Genomic DNA, 19336 nt, shown 5'->3' with positions numbered 1-19336 from the left:
AATTTTGAATATATTTATATGGATATCTATGGACATTGTCGCAGGTCTGGGGTACTTGCTGGTCCATTAACTCTACAGAAATGTTTATTTAAATATCGAAAAACGCTTTCCTGTGTGTATACATATCTGTCTCTACACTTCCCCTTGGCTCGAATGGAAACCTTGGGGGCAAAACCCACGAGCAATCAATCCGATTTGCTGTGCTGCAGATCTGTGAAGCACATCCGATTACATGGAAATAAAATCGATAAATCTACAGACAGCTAAAGACGCTTTAGCCTTGGTCGTCGCAGATCGGAGCTGCAGAGCAGAGCTAAACAAATTTGTCTAATCTAAATGGATATCAAAATCCATACGACATATCCGGATATATGACAATAAATATGTCTACAGAGGAATACTGTTTTTTATGGTACGGTTTATTGTGTGTGTGTGCGTGTGTGTCGTATAAAGATAAATAGAAACACCAAAAAAGCAACTTTAGAGGGTTATCCATACAAAATGTTTGTATATTTATATGAAACGACGCCCAAGCACACCGCAACTGCGGTTATAATAACAAAAATAACAATAATTAATAATAATAGCGGAGTAAAAAACAGTTGAAAACTTGTTTTGGCTTCAAAGGTGACAGCGGGACGGGGCTGGCAGGGCATAAAAATAGCAACAGCAAAAAGCAAGCACAAATACAGGCAAAAATCCCATCCATTAGTCATCGAATTTGCAAACCGCAAACACAGTCAACAGAAAGCGAGAGGAGAGCGAAGGGGGGTTGGGGTTGAAGCAGACACACCTGTAGAAAGCGAAAATGACAAAAACAACATAACACAGAGCCACTAAAGATAGTTCGATAAGCGAAATAATTGAAAAGGAGAGCAGAGAAAAGAGCAGCGACAGAGCCGAAATAGAGAGTGGAAAGATACCATTGATTTGATCTCTAAGCTGTTAAGCCCAGTGGGGGCCGAGTGAGAGAGCTTTGCACAATTAAGGTCTGAAGCAAAAAGGCAGAGTGTAAAAGTCCCCTGTACTGTGGGCACACTGCATAAATAACTGTAATTAAATACAGTGGGAACAGGAATGATTAATTAATGCTCACCGATTTATAGAGAATTTATTTGAAGACTGGATACGATATTATCCCCTGAAGATCCTGTTTTAAGAATAAACTGCAAGAATCTTCAGTGAACCCATGAAATATATTTTCTAATATTATTTAAATATTTCCTCAGCTTTTTCTTCTTTCTGCCCAAAGTTACCATTTGAATATCGCCTTCAACGTCCATTTGCTGGCTCTTTCTCACTACATCTACCTCTCTTTCTATCTCCCACTTTATCTGGCTCTCTCTCTAACTTTATCTCTTAGCTCTTTCTTTCTTTGAGTGTCACCCATTTTGTTTATCTGGTATTGCCCCACAGCAGGGCAAAAGGATTTTAATAGAAACGACACCCACAGGCGACCGGCCCTCCACAGCATGCAAATGGAATTAGCAAAAAGGCAAAGCGAAAGAGATAGCAAGAGCGAGAGGTTACAGACCGTTAGAGACCAGGGGGGAGTGAGAGGCACGTGTTGCGGTCTCTGCATCTCCATCTCCCAATGTGCAGGGTTTTTTTTGTGGATAATGAACACCCCCTGCCAGCACCACCGCGCCAACAGCTTTGTACGTTGATTCCCTGCAATGGCCCAAAGGCAAAGGCAACATACCCTATATATTTTAGAGAGGGTATTCCAGCTATAGGCAAAAGTTTAATTAACACTTTTTCTGTATAAATATTTTCCTTCGTTTTGAATTCTCTAGAGATTTTTTATTCGCTGTTTCCATGGAAATTATCCATTAAAGGGTATCCAAATCCTCGTTTCCCTCGCTACTCTGCTAAGTTTTTTAAGCCTTTCAACAGCCGCGCAGTGTTTTTTTCCCCTCGGCTTTTCAATTGACTTTCTATAATTGCGTTTAATGTGTTGTGACGGGTGGCGGGCAAGTCCCCCTTCCGTGCTGCGGGGGGGTAGTAATACCAATTACGCTCTGAATCATCCCCTACCCTACCCTACCCCACCACGCAACACCCACTCGCTGGGGGCGTGGGTGTTGTGTAAGTTTCGAGAATTTCTATTTCTGTACCTTTATTATACAATTTATTTTTGTGTTTTTCTTTTCACTTATCGCACACTTTGTTGCACACACCGACACCCCCCTCACCCGGCCGACGACAAACCCACCCAGCCGGCGGATGCCCTTGGGTTTAAGCAGCTTTTGATATTATTTAATTTGATTCTACTTTCATTTCGTTTCATTCTTTTTGTGCAAAACATTCCCTCTCTGCCTGCACTGATCCCTCTTTTCTTTCTCCTCTGATTTTCCTATTTCCCCTCTTCTTTCACTTCTTTATCCACTTTCGTTCTGGTGATTTGCGTAATCTGTGCCCCACAGGTAAGACTGCCAAAAAAAATACAAAAGAAACGAGCGAAATTTCATTAAAAATTGATTGATTGAAATAGAAATTAATGCATAAAGAGGAGGAAACCGATATGGCTATAGATGTAGAGGAAATTATAAAGAGAATTGAAGGAGAAATATGAGAATACGATAAGGCGGAGGGAAGAGGGTAGGAGGGTAGAAAAGAATATGGAGGAGAAGTGAAGATTATATGGAGAATTTATGGTATATATTGGGAGACTTTGGAGTGAATTTATTAAGAATATGGGAATATTATTAACAGAATTGATGGAGAACAGTGCAACTGTGGCATAGAAAACAAAAGAGTTAGAGTATCCCAGAATGGCTTTAGCAGGAGGAATTGCTCTATAGAGCATGGAAACAAACTAAATTTGTGTACAGAAAATTAGTCTTGGAGAGATCTCTGTCTAATTGAATATCTTGTTCCCCTCACAATTGTCTCTTTTTCTTTCAAAAATGTCTGTCTGTCTGCCTTTGATCAACCGTGTTTTTGTATGCTTTTTTCCAAAGAATCTCTTTCTTTCTTTTCTCTTCCAATTCTCACACTTCTCTGGCTTGCTTGACAAGAGAGATTCTACAGTCAGCGAGGGGGGTTACTGTACTTTTCACATCAGCATTTTGCCTGCGCTGCTTCTACGTTCCCACAACCATTCGTATCCCTCTCTCTGTCTCTTTCTCTGCGTTTTCTCCCCATTTCCATTCCCTTGTTGATGCAGTTTTTTTTATTTTTTTGGTTGTGTGTTGTGGGAATTGTTCATTAACACTTGTTAACCCAATTTAGATTCAATTTCCATAGGCAACAACAACATCAACAACAATATTGCACACGTACACTCGCGTGTATCTGTGTATCTGCAACTGTACATTTGTATCTGTGTATCTTTTGTGGCTGTAAATGTATCTGGAATCGCGGTTGCTGCTTGTTGTTAAGCGAGCGACTCAGAGGCCCTGCATTGTCACACGCACTCGAATTATACAGATACAAAATATACAAAAAGAAACAACAGCACACACATGTGTAGGAGATACAGATACACAGATACTATACAGCTACACAGAAGAACGTATCGCAATAAAACAAGTGACGGCAGACATTGACAGCCCGCTCGACAATCGCCGCTCGACAAAATAATATGAAAAAAAAATACAAAAAATAACAAACAAACAACCTCAAGGTTTACCGCTTCCCCAAACGAGGGTTAAAGCAGACGACGAGGGGAACAGTGAGGGTTAACAGTGCGAAAGAGAGAGAGAGAGAGAGAGAGATAGCGAGCGAGCGAGAGCAAACTGTAACCAATGCGAATTTTCTTTCAACTGTTTTTAAAGCGATTTTTTCTGTTGTCTGTCTTTTTTTTTGGTGAATGATGAATTTCAAGTTTGACCTCCATTTGTCGCCATTCCATGCTTTAAGAGAAGATGCAGAGAAGTGGAGTGGAGTGGAGAAGAGAGCCAGCAGCACAGTGGAGAGCAACGAGAGATTGCAAGTTTTATTTTCAATTAAAATACAAAAAAAACAACGAAAAAACTTCCCCCAACTTTGTGACTGGAAATTGTATGCTTTGTATTTGTGTACCCAAGAAACAAGTTCTCGAAAGCCCCCCGAAAAACTGGTCCGATTTCTCAAAGTTGTTTCTCCAATGATGAAACGAGAGAGCGAGAGGCAGACATCTCTCAGAAGCAACCAACAAAAATTAAAGTGGAAATCAATGTGCTCTCCCAGCAGCAGAGATCTATCAAGAGTCAACCCAACTATGGAAAATCGTGTTCCCACCCAAGGAATTATCATATTTTGGCAAACAAAAACTCACTTAATTACAATACAAAGGGGGCATCCCACCAATAAAATTCGTGGCTTACCTGCAATAAAAGAATAAAATATATTAATGGAAAACCAATCAGAGAACAATGTACAAAAATATAATCTTAAAGGGTTTAAATATAAAATATTGTTTCTTTATTTATATTTTAAAATCCACAATTATTCTCCCAAACCCCACAGCATTCCCCATTCGTAGTCCCCCATTTGTCATTAATTTCGAGTACTTTTTGTCGTTTTTCTCTCTCTCTTGAGAATTTGTCAGAGTCACCTTCAGGGCAAAAAGCAGATTCCATTCATCGTTTTGTTAAAACGCACACATTTTCATGCCAGTCGTCTGGGCCTCAAATAAGTTGACCCTATCAATCATACATCAACGACTGACTACATAATACAGTGAGAGCTCTAATGGAGGTACACGACTTCAGACTATTTTAGAGTAAATTCAGCAGGAAAATAAATAGTTTATATTACGAGTTCTTCATGGTATGGAACTGGCACTAATTTTATCTATGAAATATTTACCCCCAAAGGGAGGCTGGCTTTCAATGTATTTCCACCATGGCAGGCGGGGTGCTGGTACATAGTCGCATTTTTGTGGCATGTCAAAATTAATTTAAGGAAAAGCGCGAAAAAACCATATAAAAACACACAGCATAAAGATAATTTTTGGGCATTCTGCTTTATCTGGTTTTAGCTATCTTTTGCTTATTGCCTATTGCTCGTCTCTGTCTGTCTCTCTCTCTCTCTCTGTTTGCCTATCATTCCGTTTGTTTGCTTTTGGGTTTAATTGAAATGTTTGTGGGGGCTGGCTCTGTGTATCTGCCAGATACTGCTACTGAGGACAGCTGTCACTCTCCCTCTCCCATTCGCGCAATCTTTGTATCTATCTCTCCCTTTGACCTTCTCTTTCAAGTATTCGATTTCAAGTATCGATCGCCGAAAGAGATCCCCCCTTTAATCCCGTGAATCCCAAATGGAATTATATTAATTATTCATTTGCAAGGCCTATGACTATATTCATGGGTTTCACGCGGCTTTTGGGTCGGTCGTTGGCTCACGTTGTGCTCCACGGGTCTACGGGGGCCATTACGACTCCGAATCGGAGTCCGAATCTGCATGGCAGTCCAAAACTGAATCTGAATTACATTTGTTTACCGTTTTGTCTGTGTCTTCTGTTGATCGGTGAGTGTTTTGGAGGTCTACGATGTGCTACGTGATTTTTGGCATGACAATTTCCAATTTACATTTATCTCTCTCCCCCCTTATCAACCAACAAATGTGCTGCTCTCGCTCTTTCGTGTCTCTTTCTTGCTATTTACATGCCAAAATGCTAACAAAATAATTTTAAGCTAAAAGCAAGCAGTTCAACGAAGGCAAGAAGCAGTTTGAGTTGAATCAGTTCTATAAGAGGATTCAGTAGAAGCAGGAGCAGTGCCGTTGAAGCATTGAATGGACAAGCAGCGAAAGGAGAAGTCGTCAAAGCCTATGATTGACATGTGAGCTTTGCCCTCAATTTCTCCCAACGCTCCCTCTATCTTTCTGGCTCTCTCCCTCTGTTCTGCTGGCTTCTGGTGCGTGGGCTGCGACGCTGCCTAGAATATCTTTGAAGAAACCTTCGCTGCTGCTGGCGCTGCCTTGGCTTCGCTGCTGCGTCGCTGCTTTTCTACTTTTGTGGCTTTTGCTTTTTGTGTGTGTCGCCGAAAGCACACGACAAACGAACGCACGCACACAGACACACGCACACACACGCACGACCATAAACAGAAGCAGGGCCTGGGCCGCCATTAACGTATCACATAACCAACAAGAAGTCAAAGGGAAAGATGGGTGGAGCGGAGCGGAGGGGGAAGTCGGAAACCAGCTTTAATGAGAGATGCACGCGTGTACCAATTTCCCTTTTGGGGAACCTGAGAGTGAGTGAGTGTGGAACCTGTTTGCCACCTATTTTGAGTGATGGAACCTGTTTCCAGAGACAGGCGCTACAGGGTGTGTTATGCTCACGCTCTCATCTCTAATATTTCACACGCCGTGATGACATCAATGGCATGGGGGCCATATAATGTATCAAATAACACGACATCAATCAACAAGGAGCCCAGCAGACGGCAGAGCAGCAGCAGAAAGCAGTGGAACAACATGAAGCGCCGTCACAGCAGCAGCCACCAACAAGGAGGCAAAGTGAAAGATTCTCCGTTATTAAAGTTGCCCAAAAACAACTGTAAGCCAGGCGAAAAAGGAGAGCAGAGCAGGCTTCGCACCGGTTATAAACATTCATGGTATGTGTGTGTGCACACTGTACAGAGAGAAATTGCTAAAAAGGAACGCCTACACGGACAGACAGGCTGAGTGTGGGGCAGGAAGAGAGACAGGCAGATAGACAGATGATAGCCGGCCGGGTGCCTGGGGTCGGTCGCGCAGCTGTGCCTAAGCTCCTTTCACTCCCACTCAATGCGATCCACAGGAGAGGAGAGCAACAAAAGAGAGGGAGAGAGAACAAGGGCAGAAGTGAGGGCAAATTATTAGCAGAAACGACAAGATTTATGAGCGAAAGTCCAACAACAAAGCAAACGTTGATCTCTACAGAGAGAGAGAGAGAGAGATGGTTAGGGAGATGCGGGAAAACCGCAGAGGAAGTTGAGAATGTTAAAGCGAGAAGATAATTGGGGCAGGGAATGGTATGCCATGAGGTGGGTGGGAAGGGAGAGTGAGCAAGAGAGAGAGAGGGGATAAGAGAGATCAGAGATCACCGCTGGATGAAGAAAATAAATCTTTTTACTGCCATTTTTTTGGTGCTTTCTTGGGTTCGCCACATTTTTGATAATCTCTGAGCGGGAAATCTTGATTTAAATTTGAATGGTAAGATGGGAAATGCGCTAATTAGCTTCAAATATTTATTCTTGATCCTAAATTAAGGATAAAACTTGTTTAATTCCCTCAATCCTTTGCTAATCTGAACTTAAAATCTTCATTAAGCATCGCTAACCCAAGAAACACCAAAATTTTAATTAGTTTTTCACTAAAATACGAATGGAATCTGCCACCACCCCTCGTATCTCTGACTGAAACTAATTGCCAAACATTTCCAGCCAACAAAAGCGAGCGATAAGATAATGGAACTATCAACAAGATAAGTGGGAAATGCACTAAAATAATCCAGCAAATAAAAACAAAAAGAAGCATTGAAAATATCAATTGTATAGGCGGAAAATTCGCAAACAATCCAGAAAGATATGGTAGAAATGTCAATAAGATAAGCAAAATATACAATACATGAAATGGTTTTTGGGGCAATAACGCATTTTAGGAGGCATGACCAAATGATGGATCCAACTGTCTATAAATTCGCTTAATAAATAAAAGATTTCCCAATCGAGAGCGAATAAAAATTTTGAAAAATGCTGGAATAAGACTAACCAAAACCGAACAAATTCAGATAAACAAAATTTAAATAAATGCAGAAAAAAGCACAGAAAATATTCCTCCAGACTCGAAAAGCGAATGACGACAGAAATAACAACTACAGCAAATATTTTTGTAAGTCGCAATAAGCGAAAAGTAAATATAGGGAAAAGAAAAACATAAAAGCAAAAGAAAGAGGAGGAGAAGTAGAAGAAAGAGGAGGAGAAGCAGACAAATTTAGATTGGGAGACAATTGGGGTGGTAATTGCGTCCGTCCGCTGGAATTTTCAATGTGAAACGGAATAAAAAGTAAGAAACGGAATGGAACGGAATGAAATGGTTAACAACGGAGAAGAGAAGAGACCTTCCCGCTGTAGGAGTGTAAGTATGTGTGTGGAAGCGTGTGATATATCAAGCAATAAATCATTATAGTCATAAAAAACAACTCACAAAAAACAGGCGAATAAAGTAAGGCAAAAACCCAGCAGAAAGAGAGAAGCAAGAGTCAACAAAGGCAGAAAGCAAAACATGAAAACATCAACAAAAAATAAAAGATAAAAGTCAAGCTTCTTGGGCTGAAACTTTGTAGGCCCCTAAAGATCGATCGTAGCTATCGTATACCAATGATACAATTTATTAGGCTATAAAATAACACCTGGGCGTACAGTTTTCTAGAGTTCTGATTGGATTATCTTTCAAATTAACTTTGTTCTCTTGCAAAAAGCTGTTTTCAAGCGATAATTTGTATATCTAACAATTTACGAATATTGTATAAGAGTTCACGTCTCAAAGTTTTACAGAATTATCTTGAGAAACAAACTAAATAAACAAGCAATACTAAATTAAGGGATTGTACAGGGGTGATTGTAGGGGTGTCAAAAGCAGCTTGGGGGAGAGTGTATGTAGGGGAGTGGTGTGTCTGTGTCAAATGCTGAGACAGACATGTTTGAGCGTGCAAACGTAATCAGAGATAGCAGAAAGAGTAAGCCAGAGACGGAGACAAAACGAGCAAAAGTCTGGGAATGTCTCTGGTAAAGATAGAGCAGCACAGAACAGAACAAACCATGTGAGCTGCACTCTCTCTCTCCCTCCCTCTCTCAAGTAACCAAGGCAGAGGCGTCCATTGTGATAATCAACAATGAAAAAGGGGCAGATTGGGGGGAGTGGAGTGGCACAAGTATACAAAGCAAAAGCGATAAGAAGCGAAACTGAAGAGGAATCAGCACAGCAACAAAATAATAAATAAAAACATACATATACAGCTGTGTTCAATGAAATAGTAGTGCCGCACCTCACCACTTTCAAAACTATTTTTAAGACATTTTCAATCATCCAAATTAAACAAGTAATACCTTTTTAGAAAGCCTGGAATGTACACATTACGAACCAGAAGGAATTTTGGATTAATTGCATTCCATCTTCTTGATTTACATGACTTTACAAAAATACCCATAAAAACTGCTGTTCAATGAAATAGTAGTGAATTTTTTGAAAATCGAAAAAAAAACCGAAACTTAAGTTAATACCTATCTGTCATATTCTAAATGTTTCTTGAGGTTTAATATTTAGTTTTTAAATAATTTTGATTTAGTTACTTCCTTCCTCCCGCCTGGAAGGAATTAATAAGGTCCTGCCCAAGCTCCAATAGGATTTTAGCCATTCCTTTTTCAACCACTGGCTCTAACCTTACTCTGGATGCCGGAATTGCATTTATTATAATGCATTTGGCATTTCCCCATAATATTTTGATAACATTCAGATCCAGGGACTGATTTGAACATCGAAAAACGCCGATCTTTTCAGATGAAACCCCATTTCACCACCCAGTTGGCGAGCTTTCTTGAGTATTTCGGATCATTATCTTGTTGAAAGCTCCTTTTCAAAGGTTTTTTTCAACTGGAATAAGAATGTAATGTATGAAAAAGCATGCTGGCCCACACAATTTTATAAAAGGCTCCAACTAGGAGGCTAGGAAGTACCACTTCATGTGGACTGGAGCTCATAAGGATCAGCCCAAGATGCCCAATACCGTTTTTTTCAAGAATTTGAACACTAATCTGATGTCTGTGAACGCCAAACCTATTCTTTTTGTTATTTCTTACCATATTATACAACTTTACACTCATCAGTCAAAAGTATTTTTTTGTCACTGCGACACAGCTCAGCCACATGCGTTCTTGCAAACTTTAGCTGTATACCCCGTATACTCTCAGAGACAAACGCGTAGCTTTCTGGGACTTCTTGCAATTAAATAATATGAAGTCATTCGTCAACGAGCTGTCATAACACTTACAGAGTGATATAAAATTGTTTTCATAATTTTTGAGGATATTGAAGACCTTGACCTTGCCTTCGACCATCTTCGACCATCTACTAAAATACAACTTTTTCGCATAAAAAATCATTTTTCAGGGTGCTTCTTTTAGTTTAAACTATTAAATATAACAGTAAAAGCACATTCAAATTAGTTTTGAATTCCATTATACCTCCTGATTTTAGTTTTTAGTCTAATTCTAAAGTCTCCCATATTGGACCGTTCAATGATTACTTATACGCTCCAAAAACAAATGTACCGCTATATTCAAACATATCTTTCTTAAAAATATTCAATATATAAACTAAGCTTACTGATGGTAACTCTTTTCAATTGATTTTATTTGTTTTTAAATTTTTTTTTAATACTTGCACCCAGCACTACTATTTTATTGAACAGCAGTTTTCATGGGTATTTTTCTAAATTCATGTAAAACAAGAAGATGGAATACAAATGGAATAAGATTTCATCGGGTTTATAATGCTTACGTTCCAATCTTTTCAAAAAGGTATAAATTGTTTCATTTGAAAGACTGGAAGGGTCTCAAAAATAGTTGTGAAAGTGATGGGGTGCGGCACTACTATTTCATTGAACACAACTGTATGTATGTACTACGCCAAATAATAATATTATTAATAAAACCCACTTTCGATTTGCTGGCCACAGAGCGCGTGTCTGATAACGATAACTCGAAGCCAAATGAAACGATTGGCAGCAATCGATAAGTGCTATCAGAGGAGGGTGGATGTGCAGCACAGAAAGGAAATTAAAGGACATTTTCGACTTATAAATAGGTTCTGAACTTTTTCTGACTGTTTCTCAAGGAAGACCCTCTGTAAAAAAGAGCCCATTGTGCACTGCTTTAAGTACTGCTTACATCTACAGTCGTCTCTGTCTTGCACACTCACCTGTTTGACGTTTTCGTTTGATTGTTGCTGCCGCTTCTGCTGCTGCCGCTGCTGCTGCTTCTGCCGCTGCCTCTGCTTCCCTTTGATGCTGGCGCTGCTCCTGCTCCACGACAAATGCCGTTAGATCGCTGCTGTAATACGATCCTTCGCCCAATTCCAGTCCTAGACCCAGTCCCACACCACCTCTCACTCCCACTCCCACGACGGCAGCGTAGTCAACGAAATCGGACGCTCTAAGCTGGTGGGACGCTCTCATTGGCGCATGCTATACCGTTCTGACTTATGGTGTTCTTTTCGCTCCTCTGCTTCTATCTCTATCTCTATCTCTCTCTCTCGCTCTGTCTGTCTCTCTCGTCACGTCCTTTTGCTCTCTGCACACTCAATGGGATCTCATTGGAGTGGTTCTCTGAGCTGCCGGTCCTTTTCTTTTTTCTTCCTTACAAATTCGTTTTGCCCAAAGTTTTGTTCTTGTTGTCGCGACGATTTCCTTTGGACCAAATGATTGCAAATTTTGGTATTTTTGACAACTTTTCATTTCCTTTCTTTGGAATTTTTGTTGGTAACTCTTTTCTTAATATTTTTTTTGGGCGTTTGATTAAAATTTAATACGAAGAATTCTAAATATATTTACAATTTACTTTTTTATCCAAGACAAAGACAAATTTTAACAAATTAAAATAGAATCTGCAAGAGAAGAGAAAAGTTTGGTATTAGTACAGTAAAAATATGTGGGAAAATGAATGAAAAATATAATCTACCACAAATCACGTTCCACACACACACCACACTCGGCTGCCTTACGTCCCCGTCGACACCTTTGCACTTAATTTATTTTAGAAAAATTTCCAAATGTTTTTGTCCAAAACAACACCCAAAAATAAATTACTATTTTTTTTTTATTTCTTTTCTGTTTTGCGCTTGGGGAAACACTAAAAAAAACTACGCAAAAAGCGTACAGAAATACGAGGGGAAGAGCAGCCCCGGACACTATCAAAACAAGCCAGAGAGGGGCGGCAACGACGTCGACGGCAGGCAGAACCGCAAAAAGGCAGAAAGCAAAAACAGAATTTCTGGAAATTACGCACTTGGCCTAAAGCACACACGGACACACACATCTCGGATGTGTTTGGGCCTGAGACTCTCTTTTCGTCTACGCACTTTGCCATCAAAGAATAGAATTCCCGAGAAATCCTCGATAATTCGACCAAATCGGCAACTTTTTCGTAAACAAACCCAAAAGCAAAGAGCAAAAGCAACAACAAATTCAAAAGCAAACAACAAAAAGCCGGTTCCAGCAGAGTTATTTATGCCTCCTTCTCTCCCTCTCTCTCTCTCTCTCTCTCTTTCACTGTTGCTCTCTTCATTCATCCAGGCCCTCACAATCAACCAAAGAAGTGCGAATGGGAAGAGCTGTATGAAAAGAAAGGCAGAAAAGAGAGGAGAGCCAGAGGAGCAGAGGAGATAAAAACAAACATGCACAAACACATGCAAATAGACACACACACGCATTTAATTTGTAAACTTCTTCGCAGCGCAGCCGGCAAAGAACAAGCAGAAGAGTCCAGAAGCAGCATACAAAGCAGAGCTTGGGCAGAGGAAAGGCCCGAGCATAAGCGGAGTTTCGGTGAAGATAAAGCAGAGCTTAAGCAGTGCGTCTAAGCAGATTCTCTGTGCAAGGCCTAAGCAGTGTCTAGACAAATCATAAGCATAGTTTAAAGCAGCGCACCAGCGTCATAAGCCATAAAAAACCTTTAATTTTGTTGTTTTTGCACTCAGTCTATCAGCTCTCTATCTGCGTATCTCTCTCTCTCTCTCTTTTTTGGGTGTAACTAAATTAATATTTATATTTGTTTGTTGTTTTGTTTGTGGGGGGAATTGCAAAACATAAAAAGTTCAAGTCGTAATATTTCATCACTTTCGCAAACACAGCAACACAGACACACACTAACACACGCACACACATAGAGCCGGAGAGACACCTGCCATCCATCTGGGGACACCTTTTAGGTCGGAATTTCTGTTTATTTATGAATTTTACTTTGTTTTTGCACCTTCTTCTTCTTCAGCGACTTGCTTTTTGCTGCCGCAGCAGCAGCTTCCAGGCAGAGGACACACGGAGGTACACAGTACACGACGACTTCGTCTCTCTCTCTTTACACAATCTCTCACTGTGTTTTTTCTTATTGCTTTTTCTGGTTTTGCTGCCGCATGCCGCTTGCAACGTCCGCTTGCCACGCCGTTTGCTGAAAGACTCTCGACGGTGGCTGGCGACTGAGGTTTAAGCCCCAAAGGCCCCAGAGCAAGCTCTCGCTCTGCCACTGCTTCGCTCTCTCTCTCTCTGGATTGGCGCCGGCGCAAGCTTCAGTCGCACTCTGGTGCCTCTGCTGCTGCCTCTGCCCGGGGGACGAATCGCGAAATCACTTCTTTTTTTTTGCGCTGCTTACGTGGGTGCTGTCCCGCTCCGCCCTGCCCTCCCGGACACTCCACCCACCCACACATCAGCGTGTGAGAGTGGCTCCATTTGACACGTAAGGATTTGCGTCGGCAGCGACGCGGACAGCGAGGCGGCTGGCAGGCAGGCAGGCAGCGGTTGGCGAGTGGATTAGGGACAGAGGCTAAGAGCCGGCAAAGGGGCGGGGCAACTTGCAAAAATAGTTGCATGGGTTAGGCAGCATTATAGTGGGTAAGGAACGGGTGTGGTAGTCGTGGGCAGACTTAATTACTCACACACTCACAGGGCGTGCGATAGACAGAGAGAGGGGGTGAACGTGAGTGTGTGTGTGTGTGATTGAGTGAGTGTGGAACATATTTTTAGTCCAAAAGCAAGAAACAGTTATAGTTTCACTCTCTATGTGGCAAGTGGCAGAGAGATAGGGAGGGAAGAAGGATGAAAAGCAGTGTTTAAGTGGTGGGGGGGAGGCAGCAATAGGTTTGTGGGGAACATCGGAAGACCATCGCGGGAGCGGGTTAAGGAGCGACGTCAAACGGGGTCTTAGCGGTGGGGTTTATTTAGTTTCAGAGGCAAACAACGTGGAAAATCATGGGTTTTTCCCTGTTAAAGGATCAAACGAAAACATATGGATTCTGCCGAAGAAAGAACCACGCAAAAAGTTGCTGAAACTTTGGGGCCAACAATTGGGCAAAGTCAAGCGGTTCCACTGAAGAGGGAAAAAGAGGGAGAGGAACAGAGAAATAATGAACCCATAGGAAAGGTTTTGGCAGCATGGAGATCTCCAAGCACCGCAATGAAAATGTTACAAAGGAAAACAAATAAAATGCCGTAGATTTTAATCAAATAAACCATTCAAGAAGCTGAGATTGTGTTAAACAGCTACTTAATGGAAATAAGGGCTCTAATAGCTATCATTAATGGCAACAATACGGGGGTTACAGAGGGAAGAGAGTTCTTTCTCTATATCCAAAGAGTACAGCAGTGAATGGACCCACATTATTTACACTATTTTTCATATCACACATCATTTAGAAATCTTAACTTATGTGACATTTATGAACCATTTTTCAATGTCCAACGATTGATTTTATGGAATGAACGGCAGAGACAAGCAGTAGACCCTGAAAATCTCAGCCAGACTAGAAAAATCAGCAATAGGCAGCTGTAAAATGATCTACCAAAGTCGCCAAATGAGTAAATATCTGAACAGACTCTTGGCGTTGCAAAACAGAAATCTATGCCTATACAATTTGTACATCTAAAGGATAGTTTCATTGGTTTTAATTTACTTTCCTTCCCCTTGTAGTCTGAATCAGTTTTCTGATAATTTTCTCATGGGTTTTTCCTCTGTTTATGGTTTACTTTTCCCATAACAATGCGAGTAACATGTGAAATTCCCTATTGGTTTCAGATTTTGTTTAATCTCACGCGATGGCTGCGGAGATGTGTATATTTTCCCTGCTCGAAGGTTTCTCGTTTTTCTGCCGCCGTTCTGAACAGGATTTCCACCAGTTCCAGACTTGGCCCTCTACGGGGGATATGGTGATAACTCGGTTATGGTTTCAACCTAAACGGGTTTGCTGCTAACGTCATCACCTCTTTCGTCTTGCCGCTCCACCAACCAATCTACTCCTCTGCCTACGACACAATCCATCGCCTACGCCGCAATTCAATCGTCAATATGAAAGACAAGCAGTGGCACACAAGCCGAAGGGGGGCATAGCAGTTCGAGAGGCAAGCAGTGTAACAAGCAGTATGTTGGACAGCAGAAGGGGGCATCAATTACAAGCCAATAAAAGCTGGACTGCAGAACCACTGTCCCCCAATGCCACCCAACCCTAGTCGGTCACTCACTGGTAATCTCATTTGTGGAAAACTTTCCAACAGCTGTTAAGCGGGAATGGGGGACGGGGGAGTAAGAACAGGGACACTCCAACCAACATATGGTAGCTCCTCCACAATGTTCTATTTTATTTTTTCTTGTGGAAAAACTAATTGACAGCTGCTAAAGCGATGGTAGGGGTAATCAATGCGGGGAAAACCCACAAGCAGAAAGACCGTTTCTTTCCCGCCCCCGGACCGCGTACTCGTTAAAGTTGTGCAACAATTTCCCTTTAAATGATTTACATACAAAACACACAAAAAAAGAAGAAGGAAGCCAACTCTGTAAGCAGCGCAGTCAACGCGGGCAGTGGTACCGACTGCAGAAGAGAGAATTTCGGTATCCTTTGCATGAATGAGTGTCGACGCTCTCTCTCTTGTTTTACTCTCTCTCTCTCTCACGCTGTCTTACTCTCCCCCTTAGAGTTTAGTTGTTGTGAGAGCAGCCGGCGGCGTTTCTTTGATAAATCGTCGACGTTTGACAATGATGATGATGACGCAGCGCCTGCTGGCGGATAAAGAGAGGTGGACAGTGTAAAGGGGGAAGACCAGCCCAAAACACACACACTAACTCCCCTTCAACCAACAACAATAAATCCCCAAAAAATCAAAATACCGTATGAAAGTACCAAATATGAATGAATCAAAAAATGTCCCCTGGCCACATGGCTAACGGTAGCTTGGGAATTTCAACACAAAAAACATCCTTCTGGAAGGGGGAGATATGGGACCCGCATGAGAGAACACACACCTTCCATATGGCAGCTATTTTTGAAAAGTTTTTCTCTGCCAGAGACACTCTGCTGTACAGCAGCAACAACAATTGTATAGCGAAAACAAGTTAAAAATGCAATTGAAAATTATGCTTCTCTCTCCCTCGTACACGCTACGTGCGCTACTTAAGGTTCATCGTTTTCAATTCAATCGTTTCTCTCTCGCTCGCTCTCGGTGTCTCACACAGCAAACACACAAAAAAGGAAAAACACCAACAAAAAAACATGCACACTCACACACGCACGTACAGCACTTGCTCGCTCTCTCTTGAGTTACTTTTTGGTTTTGAACAAATTTGTTGGAATTTTTTGCTTACTTTTTGTGGTTTCATTGAAGTTTCATGAAGAAAGTGTAGTTTTAGATATGTTTTGGATTATAAAAACACACTCGCCATATTTCCCGATTCACTCACGCACACGCCCGTATGCTACACATTGAAAATTTTATATTTTCATTCGCACTCTCTCACTCACTCTTCTTGCGTAGTATCACGCGCCCGACGCGTTCTTCGCGTTTCAGTTCATTAAAATTACAATATTTATTCAAATTTCTTCCACGGCGGGCTGTTATTTTGTTGGATTTACGGATTTTTCTTAGGAGCGCCTACCGAATTTTGTTGTTTCGTTTTTCGCGGACGCAGTGTTACCGTGGATCTGGAGACATACCGTCCGACCCTCGGAAATATACCGAAGTACACCTTGCCTCATGCAAAATATACCGAAAGTATACCGCTGAAAATCATATTAACCAATTTTGATATTCCATTTAAGATTAATAGTTAGTTTAGACTCTCATTACTAAAAATATAATTTTATCCGATTAACCAATCAATTTGTTATATAATGGGCTGCATTTTGGAACTAATTAATTTATATTTTTTACAGAAAAAGGTTTAATAATGGAAGGCAATACAAATAGATAGCAATTTTTTTACAGGCTAACTACACATTTTCTACATATCAACTACCTTTTTGTGCTGCGTATGGACACTTTATATACCCTATCTTCTCTACACATTTGTTTTATAGGCTGTTTTGAAACCTCAGTTTTTCAATCATTTGCATTCTTTTCTTCTATTTATGCATTTAATTCGATTCCTCAGTATCTGCAAGAACACCAGTCAAACGAAAAACGCTCTCCAGCTCAGTTTTGCGTCCAAGTATGAGCTCTCAAAATATCGATAGGTAGGAATGAACATGCAGGTTGAATTTTGAACATAGTGTATTTTTTAAATTGATTTTAGTTTACCGCCAGCTAGAAGCTCAAAAAGAATGCAAAGATTTAATATTTAAACAATTCTACCACAGAGATATGAATTCATCATCTGAATAATGAAAGCTAAAACTCACCCTCTCAATGCCACACATCTTGCTCCTTTTTTTAGGGACTGGGAAAAATACTAAATACCACCTTCTTGTCGAATCCACGCACCAAGCAAAACAAAAATTGTAAACAATTCACGAATTTCGCGCAAATTTAGCTTAAAAACAAGAAGATAATATAAAAATGTTGGCCCTGCCTGATCCTGCTGCTGGAGCCATACCGGACAAGGCGTGGCAGCCACATTTTGTGACCCTGGAAACGAGGCAAGTCCGGGAAACCTTTCTCAGTGCAAAAATCGACTAATTTCCTTTGGGGTTTTCCCGCTCTTCCGCACAGCATGGGCGAAGTCACTGTGGAACTGTACTGGAAGCATGCCCCCAACACGTGCCGCAACTTTGCGGAGCTCTCACGGCGGGGATACTACAACAATGTGGTTTTTCATCGCATCATTCGAGATTTCATGATCCAAGGCGGCGATCCCACGGGTACTGGACGCGGCGGCACCTCCATCTATGGCGCAGAGTTCGGGGATGAGCTGCATGGCGATCTCAAGCACACGGGCGCCGGCATTCTGTCCATGGCAAACAGCGGCCCGGACACAAATGGCTCACAATTTTTCATCACTTTAGCGCCCACCCAATGGCTGGACGGAAAACACACGATCTTTGGTCGGGTGTACACGGGCATGGAGGTGGTGAAGCGCATAGGCATGGTGGAGACGGACAAGAACGACAAGCCAGTGGATCCACTGCGGATAGTCAAGGCCAAGGTGGAGAAGCTTTGAAGGAAGCCGCAGGAGGAAGATTTTGTAATTTGTAATTTACTTTATAATGGAATGACTAGAAAACACACAAAAAATCCATGAATTCTGTTTGCTTGGCTGCTACATAATGCTGTCCAGCGTATCCACCAGTCGCTTGATCTCCCTGCTGTGGGAGGGAAAAGGCATCCTTAGGATCTTTCGAAGGTTTAAAAATCTCTCTTCAACTCACATTCTCTGACCTAGTCGCTCCGTGGGCTTCATGGACTTGGTAATCTCCTCGGTTTTGGCCAGCAGCTGGTACTGGCACTTGATATTCGCATCCAGCGTGTCCGTCAGCTTGTTCACCGCATTCTTGTGCACCTCCACATTGTCCGCCGTAATGGAGGAGATGGAGTGCAGCAGATTGCCCAGATTCTCCAGCAGATTGTCCACCGAGGTGGCCAGATATTGCGCCTCCAGCTCAATGTCGCTGAGCACACTGCCATCCACCTCGGGGATATTCCGTGACTGCAGAAAGCGTCGCGTGAGCATGCCCTCTCCTCCGCCGGGGCCCATCGATGTGGAGGGTGTCGTGTGCTCCGAGGAGTAGTCCAGCGGCGTGGCAGCGGCTGCACCCTCGCGCAGCTTCTCCTCCAGATTGTGGGCCACAAAGTGGCGCATTTCCCCCGATTCGCCATAGGGAATATCTGCTGAAAGGGCAGGAAATTGCTTTAGAAAACGATGGCAGACGAGTTTAAGAGTGTCCCTTACTGTTGTCCGACTTGCCACGCATCTGGAGCGGCTCGCCGGAGCTGTCTTTGGAATTGCTGTCATCGTCGTCGCCCTCCGGCTGGTCCTCCTCCTCGCCAGAGTCCAGATTCACATAGCTATCGCCGCCGCCCTGGCCGGGCAGACCGTTCGTGTTCCCCGCCGTTGGTGTGATGTCCTGCAGCACGTGCTCGGGCACTGCGCCCGGATATTGCGCCAGAAACGGAATCTCTGTGTAGGAGGAGGCGGGTGTGGCACTGTTTGTGCGCTGCATGTGCTCCCCCTGCTCGTTCTCCTCCTCCGTGTAGCCATAGCGCGGGCGAATGGGTATGTCCTGGCTGCGGCGTGTCATGATGATTGCCCCTGGAGTCTACCAGATGCGAATAAAACAGGCCAAACAAAGGAAAATCGAAAAATCTTCAGAATAAAAACAAACTATTGGGCGAAGTGTGACCAGATGCGGCGAGGGCGGAAATGCAGCAACAAGAGGACGCATAAGAGCC

At 42.3% G+C, this 19336-nt stretch overlaps 3 protein-coding genes across 5 annotated transcripts in view; 1 reads left to right on the top strand and 2 right to left on the bottom strand.

Annotated features, from left to right (window-relative positions):
* Window positions 1-16626, bottom strand: part of LOC117895284 (homeodomain-interacting protein kinase 2) — a 40716-nt gene extending 24090 nt beyond the window's left edge. The window contains exons 1-2 of the mRNA XM_034802820.1: window positions 16317-16626; window positions 10894-11577 (exon numbers count right to left, since the gene is read on the bottom strand). Coding sequence (XP_034658711.1) covers window positions 10894-11149 — 256 coding nt within the window. The 5' untranslated portion in view covers window positions 11150-11577; window positions 16317-16626. The remainder of the gene's footprint in view (window positions 1-10893; window positions 11578-16316) is intronic.
* A 797-nt stretch (window positions 16627-17423) lies between these two features.
* On the top strand, window positions 17424-18140 carry LOC117895015 (peptidyl-prolyl cis-trans isomerase-like 1). Its single transcript, XM_034802366.1, has 2 exons — window positions 17424-17586; window positions 17660-18140. The coding sequence occupies exons 1-2, from the start codon at window positions 17507-17509 to the stop codon at window positions 18105-18107; spliced, it is 528 nt and encodes a 175-aa protein (XP_034658257.1). The 5' UTR covers window positions 17424-17506; the 3' UTR covers window positions 18108-18140.
* LOC117895012 (BLOC-1-related complex subunit 6) lies at window positions 18115-19262 on the bottom strand. Of its 3 annotated transcripts, none has more exons than XM_034802362.1 (3): window positions 18837-19259; window positions 18316-18775; window positions 18115-18252 (listed from the first exon to the last, which is right to left on the bottom strand). In XM_034802362.1, exons 1-3 carry the CDS (start codon window positions 19183-19185, stop codon window positions 18207-18209), a joined length of 855 nt encoding a protein of 284 aa, XP_034658253.1. In that variant the 5' UTR covers window positions 19186-19259; the 3' UTR covers window positions 18115-18206. The 3 variants fall into 3 exon arrangements, with proteins under 3 accessions (XP_034658253.1, XP_034658254.1, XP_034658255.1); XM_034802363.1 differs by having other exon boundaries at window positions 18316-18772; window positions 18837-19258; XM_034802364.1 differs by having other exon boundaries at window positions 18142-18249; window positions 18837-19262.
* Between the last annotated feature and the right edge of the window lie 74 nt (window positions 19263-19336).

Source organism: Drosophila subobscura, chromosome J (genome assembly GCF_008121235.1).
Source record: "Drosophila subobscura isolate 14011-0131.10 chromosome J, UCBerk_Dsub_1.0, whole genome shotgun sequence".
In the NCBI taxonomy this organism is placed as follows: Eukaryota; Metazoa; Arthropoda; class Insecta; order Diptera; family Drosophilidae; genus Drosophila; species Drosophila subobscura.
This window is presented reverse-complemented; position numbering and strand designations above follow the sequence as displayed.

What these genes read in the sequence shown, in the direction of transcription:
- LOC117895015 (XM_034802366.1), top strand. Translation starts at nt 17,507, where the DNA reads ATGTTGGCCCTGCCTGATCCTGCTGCTGGAGCCATACCGGACAAGGCG. An exon ending in TTTGTGACCCTGGAAACGAG is followed by an intron (nt 17,587 to 17,659) that starts GCAAGTCCGGGA and finishes TCTTCCGCACAG; the next exon opens with CATGGGCGAAGTCACTGTGG.
- LOC117895012 (XM_034802362.1), bottom strand. Translation starts at nt 19,185, where the DNA reads ATGACACGCCGCAGCCAGGACATACCCATTCGCCCGCGCTATGGCTAC. An exon ending in GCGTGGCAAGTCGGACAACA is followed by an intron (nt 18,776 to 18,836) that starts GTAAGGGACACT and finishes CTGCCCTTTCAG; the next exon opens with CAGATATTCCCTATGGCGAA. An exon ending in GAGCGACTAGGTCAGAGAAT is followed by an intron (nt 18,253 to 18,315) that starts GTGAGTTGAAGA and finishes TCCCTCCCACAG; the next exon opens with CAGGGAGATCAAGCGACTGG.